Source organism: Emydura macquarii, unplaced genomic scaffold (assembly GCF_026122565.2).
Source record: "Emydura macquarii macquarii isolate MOO-44397 ecotype Brisbane River unplaced genomic scaffold, CSIRO-AGI_Emac_v2 contig_1781, whole genome shotgun sequence".
In the NCBI taxonomy this organism is placed as follows: domain Eukaryota; kingdom Metazoa; phylum Chordata; order Testudines; family Chelidae; genus Emydura; species Emydura macquarii.
Window position 1 is genome coordinate 186,117 of NW_027131918.1, and position 7,088 is coordinate 193,204.

The window sequence follows — 7,088 nt, forward strand, 5'->3', positions numbered from 1 at the left end:
CGTTAATTTAATGTTGTTTAAACACTGAGGGAGGAAAGCAAATTTCAAAGCGAAAAGCTGGTTCTTGCCAGATTCGAAACGCTGCCAGGAAACGCGTTTCCCCGTTTTCAGAATTTTGACCCCATGGGGAGGGAATTTTTTAAAAATCAAACCAAAGCAACTTTCCAAAGGCAAAGTGACTGGAAAGGCTTTGTTTCGAAGATATCACAATTCAACATTGCTCCATTTTTAGAATGTTCAACCCGATTGAAACATTTGGGGGATTTCTTTTCTGAAATAAAATCAAAGGACAGGTCAAAACAGAAAGTCGGTTCTCCGGGGAAAATCAAAATGCTGCATTTTGAGAACGGCAAAATGAAACATTTTGCTGCTTTCAGATTCAGCCCCGCTGCCCCCCCAAAAGCATGCACACACCCTCTGAAACGAATAATTCACCGACACCGCTACAGACTCACGAGCTGTTTTGGTGTCACCAAAGCTGCATTTTGCTCCAGAAAGTTTTGGTGTCACTGAATCTGCATTTTTTTCCCTGGAAAGATGTGGCGGATGAAAAAGTTTCCCCTGGCTCTACCGAAAAGACAGAAAAGCTGGCACTGAAAGGGACCAGGAAATAGGGCCTGCGGGGGCAGAGGACTGGCACGCAACGGGCAATATAGATAAACTTTATATTATATACAGGCCGGAAGGACAGGGTCACGGCTATACACAGAGCTATGTACAGTGTCTGCGTGGCCAGGCCTACGGCCAAGGTCTCCAGAAGGCCGGTGGCGGGGACTCCCGTTTCGAAGCAGCGACCTCGGCCTTCGGACTCCGCGGCGTCTCCGGGGCCCCGGCCTGGCGGAAGGGTTCATGGCGTGGCTCCAGGGGCGAAGAGGGGCAGGCGGCTGGCGGGGGGCCAGGCCGGAGCCTGCAGCCCGGCTCCGGTGGGCTGGGCTCCGGCGCCGGGTGCAACTTGGCAGCCAGGTAGCGGTGCAGGGCGTCCAGGAGGCGACCCTGCAGGCAGGGCTGAGTGTGGCGGAGGAAGGCAGACAGGCGCAGCAGGCATTCCCGGAAGCCCAGCAGGTAGCAGCGCTGGAGGGGGTCTCCCTCCCCTGCCGGGTCGGCTCCTGGGGGGGGAGGGAGACAGCAGGGAAGGGGGGGTCAGCACCGGGCATAAGGAGGGCAGAGACCCATGCATGGGGGAGGGGGTGGGTAGCCCTGTACGGGGGGGCAGAGACACACACACACAGGGGAGAGGGTGGGTAGTCCTCTGCAAGGGGGGGGCAGAGACACACACACCAGGGGCAAGAGGGTGTACAAGGGGAGCAGAGACACACACACCCAGGATGGGGGGGATGCACGGGGGGCGGAGACACACTCGGGGCTGGGGGGTGCATGGGAGGGGCAGAGACACTCACACCCAGGGGGATGCACGGGTGGGGGGCAGACGCACACCCAGGGCAGGGGGGTGCACGAGTGGGGCAGACGCACACACCCAGAGGTGGGGGGTGTTTCCGGGGAGGCAGAGACACACACACCTGAGGGGGCTCACGGGGGGGCCGAGACACCCACCCCCAGGGCAGGGGGTGCACGGGGGGCAGAGACACACACACGGGGGGTGCACGGGTGGGGGGCAGACACACACACGGGGGGTTGGGATGCACGGGGGGCAGACACACACACGGGGGGGTGGGATGCACGGGGGGGCCGGGACACACACACCGGGGTGGGGGTGCACGGATGGGGGGCCGAGACACACACCCCCAGGGGCGGGGGGGTGCACGGGACGCCCACGCGCGCGGAGCCCCCCGGCCCTACCCCGCAGGTAGCGCACCGCCTGCTCCAGGATCTCCGCCTTCTCCGCCTTGCGGCTCTGCAGCGTCTGCAACACAAGAGGCCACAGACGGGGCTGAGGCGACCGGGGGAGGGGGGGGGGAAGGCACCGAGGGGGAGGGACGGGCGGGGGGGGGGGGCCTGAGGGGGACCGGCTCTGGGAGGGGGCGCTGAGGGTAGGGGGTGTCTGGGGGCTCGGGGTGGGGGTGTCAGGAGGGGGTCGGGGGCTCTGGGGGGGTGTCTGGGGGGGTTAGGAGTCTCAGGACAGGGGGTGTCCGGGCAGGGTAGAGGGCTCAGGACGGGGGCTGGGGGGACCCTGGGTTGGCGCCGGGGGCAGGGGCTGGGGGCGCGCCGGGGCCGGGGCGCACTGACCTGCTGGCGGGTCCGGTCCAGCAGCAGCAGGCGCAGATCCTCCAGGCTCCGGTTGATCCTCTCCCGCCTCCGCTTCTCCGCCAGAGGCTTCAGCATCTGGCAGAGAGGCCCCAAGGGAGGGTGCAAAACCACTCAGCCCCCCCGCGCGGCACGGGGGCGCCCGGATCCCTCCCCCCCCCTTTGTCCCGGAGCTCTCCAGCCCCCCACCGTGCGCCTCGCCACCCGGCTGCGCCCCCAGGGGCAAACCGCTGCGCTCCCTCCGCGCCTCACTGTCCCACCGTAGACCCGCACACACGCCGCACCCCCCCCCGGGTATCCCACCCTGGACCTGCCCCCCACAGCTCCCCAGCACCCCACCCGAGATCTGCCTCCCGCCTCTGCCCCTCCAGTGCCCAACTTCACCCCCCCGTTAACTTCCCCAAATACCCCCACCCCGGAGATTCCCCCCCCGGCACCCCGCACCCCTCCTCCCGCTGCGTGCCTCATCCCCCCCCCCGGCACCCCCCATCTCCATCCCTGCCCCCCCCCAGCGCACCTTCCGCAGCGCGGCCGGTTCCGAGGCGCTTTTGGTGACCATGGCCCGGCTCCTTCTCTGGGGGAAACAAAGGCGGTACCGCGCTGCCAGCCCCTCTTTTATACCCCCCACCCCTCCCCACCCCCCAGGTGCCCAGCGAGCCGGCCAGACCCCTCCCTTCCCTCCCCCCCCCCCCGCATCGGCACCAGACACCTGCCCCCTGCCCCCTCACCACCGTCCCTTTGCTGGTTTGTTGTTGTTTGGGCTCCAAGTGTTAAAATCCCCCCGGGGGGTGTGAAGAGCAAACTGATCCCGAGTCCGGCACGGGCCGGGTCCCGCCCCCCCGCCCCATAGTGACTCAGGGCTGGGGCCTGGAGGAGGAGGAGGAGGGGGAGGGGGGGATCCTTATGTCACCAGAAAGCGCATTGTCCAGAATGGCGGTGCCAAGCGCCGGAGCGCACGGGACAGATGTGGCTGCTCTGGGAGGGGCACAGCTGGCGCCACACCGGAGTCGATGGGTGTGGGGGGGTGTTCTGAGTAGGGAAGGGACACGGGAGAATCCCGGTCCAGAGGGGCTGGCCTGGAGGGCTCCCCGGAGCGAGAAGAGGCAGCCACACGGGGATGGGGTGCGTGGGTGGGGGGGAAGATGGGGTCGGCAGGGGTGAAGCGGGCGCCTGGGGGGTGGGGTCGATAGGCAGAGATGGGGTGCGTCGGGGGCGGGGAGGCAGAGACGAAGGGATTGCGGGGGGGGGGAAATGTGTTTCCCCAATGGATGCGCAAAGTTTCTCTTGTGTGTGTGTGTGGGGGGGGGAGCGCTTCCCCCTGCTGGAGAGGATGGGGAGGGGGGCGGGGGGGGGCGTCACCATCTGGAATCCAGCCTTTGGTTCCTTCTGCTTAAAAAACAACACTAGAGAAACTGATCAGACAGGGCGATCAAACAGGCAGGGGAAATAGGCGCGCAGATTTGGTCCTTCGAGCAGACATCAGTGACATCGGGGGCGGGGGGCGCGGGGCTGGATGGCCAGCTCGCGGGATGCTGGGGGCAGCGGTGGGGGCGGCAGCTGGCGGGATGCTGGGGGCAGCGGTGGGGGCGGCAGCTCGCTCGCTGGCTGGATGTGACACACACAAAAAACACTCTCCTGGGAAAATCCCTTTTCTTTCTCACCTGTGGCTTCCTGATGAGTTTATGAGGGGCTGGGACAACCGGCTGCGCCGGCCCTGTTGGTGTCGGGGGAAGTTCTCACCCCTCCGCTCCAAGCTGGAGTTATGCCATTTGGGTTTTTATGGCTTGAGAAATCCCAGCCGCCCGGAACTAACGTGGCTGAAACTGATGGATGGGGCGGGGAGGGGGGGGGCTGGTTCCCCCCCAGCTCTGACACCTGGAGACCAGAAGGGAGCAGGGAAAGTTTGGAACGGCCAGAGCTAGAGAGATGAGGTGCGGGGGGGCTGGGGGCTGGATGGAGGAAGGGGAAGTGTAGGGGTGGGTAAATAGAGGCGGTATGTGGGGAAGGGGTGGATGGATGGGCCGGGATCACATCGATGATTATGGGGCAGAAATTAGCTGGCAGATGGGGAAAAAAGACATGGAAAGAGAGAAAATGTTCTTGGCGGGGGCCAGGTTATAACCCCGCCCCCCCGCAAGACTCGCCTCCCTCGCTAACTCGTGGGGGGGGACACGTGGGCCTTAGCCTGGCCTCACTCTTTGCCCTGCGCCTGTTGCCCGGGGCTCAGCCCCCGTGTTTCCCAGCAAAAAACAGAGCCAGAGTAAGGGTGGCCAGCCAGATGTGTTCCACATCTGTAAGGGGACAGAACAGCCAACACAACGGTATCCTCAGCGCATTGGTGGTTCAGTGGTAGAATTCTCGCCTGCCACGCGGGAGGCCCGGGTTCGATTCCCGGCCAATGCATCAAGGATCTCATTTTTTTTTTTAATTTTGGTTTATTTTATTCACTTCCAGAGAGTCCGACATAAGGTGAGGAGGCTACGGTTTCCTCCACCAGTGTGGAGGAAGTAAAGCAGGCCGTGTTCCTTACACAGGAGCTAGAGGTCACCCAAGGCAATTCAGGGGGTAGCAGGCCTAAAGGGAAGTATTTCTTCACAGTCAACCTGGGGAACTCCTCGCCAGAGGATGGTGTGACGGCCAAGACTATAACGGGGCTCAAAAAAGAACTAGATAAGTTTGTGGCCTGACAATAGCTCTGCCCCCTATGTTCATCTCACTCTTTTATTTTCCCTTTCTTAATGACACATGATCAGGGGCCCTCCACCCTCTAGCCTCTCCGTAGGTCCTACTTTTCAGTGCTTCTCACCTTGCTGCTGCAGGGTTTGTCTCTTATGATTATTATTCCTTGGGGTGGGGGGCCTAAGTGATTTCAGTGAACGCTACTCGCCTCCCTTGGCCCCTATTTCTCTCATCACTGCCCCAAACCAATGAAAATGCACTGAAAGATCTATCAGGTCTAAAATCTCCCACCCCACGGGTGGGAGAAATGGGTGCAGGGGGGATGGGTGGGGAGGCCAGGGGCACCAAAATACAAGCTCACCCAGGGCACCGTTTCCCCTAAGGCCGGCCCTGCATCCCACCCATCAATTGCTTCCTGAAGAAAACTTAGAAGGAAAATCAGCTCCCACACCAGATTTCATCCGATTATCATCCACCTGCGCTGATACATCAAACGCCTTTCCCCTGGCGAACCTAACCCCAGTTGATACCAGTGACACCGGCCTCCCCAGTACAGGAGGGAAACCCGAGGAAAAAAATCTTTTCTCTGGTGCAAAGAAGCCCTTTGGGAGAAGAAGATAATACCCGGGATGGTATTTCTGGGCCTAACACCCGTGGAAGGAGCTCAGGTTGAAGCTAGAATGGTTTGGTAGCATTACAAAGATGGGTTGCAAGGCGCACATCTGAGCTGTGTTCATTTACAAAGGGGCCCGGCTAAAGAAGAACTGGTGCCCAGGAGCACAATTCTTGCCTCTTGTTCAACGCCTCGCTGTCATTTTCTCATTTCTTTTCCCTCCTAAAGTCATCGCTCCCCGGAAGAGTTGAAAAACGTTTCCACACCAAATGACAGGAAACACATTTCAGTAGTTACAAAGGCCGTTTAAATCTCACTGGCTGTTTCCACTTATCCCAGAGGTTCTTTCCTTTTCTTATGTTTTTTTCTTGTTTTTCTTTCTTATTGTCCCCCTTTCTTTCTTTCTTTTAATTTCTCTTTCTTGCTTTCCTTCCAATTATTTTCTCTGTTTTCCTTGATTTTTTCTTTCCCTCTCTCTTTCCTGTTTGTATTTGTCTTCCTTTCCTGCTTTTTTATTTTTCTTTCTTAACTTTTCACTTTCTTTCCCAACCCCGTGTTCCCTTGATCATCTCATTTCCCCATGGTAATAACACCAGAGGGTGCCAGCTTTCACCAGGAGAGAGACTGCAAGGGGCAACCAATACCCCAGGTAAAGTTTCTACAGCCAAACCCTGTGGACCAAGTTGCAGATGTATCCCTGTGGTGGGATCTATCCTTGTGGGGCAAGGCTGGATTCCCATGGGGTAGGGGGTACCCTATAAATAGACAATCTTATATGCAACATCCCAGCACCAGTTTCCAGATTCCTCCCCGCCCCAAGCCCCAGCAGTGTGAACCTGGGAAAGTCTGCCAAACACTTGTGTGTCAATTTCTCCCCCCTCCCCCAACCCCTTTGATTCAGCCGCTGTGGAAAGTGATAAGATTGCTCCACAGTGACCCAATTTTGACACCTGAAGCCCCCAAGGTGGGGGGACAAGGGTATCATTTGCTGAGGAGCAAGGGGGGAAATTGACCCCCCCTCCTTGGTTTATCCCTCCCCCCCCCCCCCAAAAAAAAAAACGTTTTATGCTTCTATATCTTCCACTTTTTGTCTCTCCCTCGCCAAGTCTTTATAGGATGCACTATACCCCCTATAATAGTTTAAGCACTCACACAACTTTGCGCCCCCCCAGGAATTTTTTTCTGAACTGATGCAAGGAGCCGCTTCTGAGCAACCCTGTCACTTTCAGTGGGAAAATTTAAAAAAAAAACTCTACTCTTGCATTGGCCGGGAATCGAACCCGGGCCTCCCGCGTGGCAGGCGAGAATTCTACCACTGAACCACCAATGCTACAGCTGGTGCAGTATATGCCCCAGCCCTACTCATTGAGCTGGTTCCACACCCGCCCCCTCCCCGTTCTCCACTTGTCCCAGATTTCTGCCTTCAGTGCACACCTGTCACTGTATTCTGAGATTTTGCTGCCATCCTCTGTGCCCCCCCCGGGGGACATTGTGCCTGGAAGCCAGGCCAGCCCCCCCAAGGGTGCAGGGGGGACGGACGACTGAGACCTTTTGGAGAAAGAAACCGTCAGCACAAAGCAGCACCAAATGGCAG

The 7,088-nt window shown here is 59.2% G+C and overlaps 1 protein-coding gene and 2 non-coding genes across 4 annotated transcripts; 1 reads left to right on the plus strand and 2 right to left on the minus strand.

Moving 5' to 3' along the window:
* Positions 1-414: 414 nt before the first annotated feature.
* HES7 (hes family bHLH transcription factor 7) lies at positions 415-3,036 on the minus strand. 2 transcript variants are annotated; one of them, XM_067556460.1, is made up of 5 exons: positions 2,931-3,036; positions 2,720-2,776; positions 2,185-2,280; positions 1,798-1,861; positions 415-1,106 (listed from the first exon to the last, which is right to left on the minus strand). In XM_067556460.1, exons 2-5 carry the CDS (start codon positions 2,759-2,761, stop codon positions 739-741), a joined length of 570 nt encoding a protein of 189 aa, XP_067412561.1. In that variant the 5' UTR covers positions 2,762-2,776; positions 2,931-3,036; the 3' UTR covers positions 415-738. The 2 variants fall into 2 exon arrangements, with proteins under 2 accessions (XP_067412561.1, XP_067412560.1); XM_067556459.1 differs by lacking the exon at positions 1,798-1,861.
* A 1,498-nt stretch (positions 3,037-4,534) lies between these two features.
* TRNAG-GCC (transfer RNA glycine (anticodon GCC)) lies at positions 4,535-4,605 on the plus strand. Its single transcript has one exon. It is a non-coding gene; the product is annotated as a tRNA-Gly (tRNA).
* Positions 4,606-6,753: 2,148 nt separating this feature from the next.
* Positions 6,754-6,824, minus strand: TRNAG-GCC (transfer RNA glycine (anticodon GCC)). The gene has a single exon. It is a non-coding gene; the product is annotated as a tRNA-Gly (tRNA).
* Between the last annotated feature and the right edge of the window lie 264 nt (positions 6,825-7,088).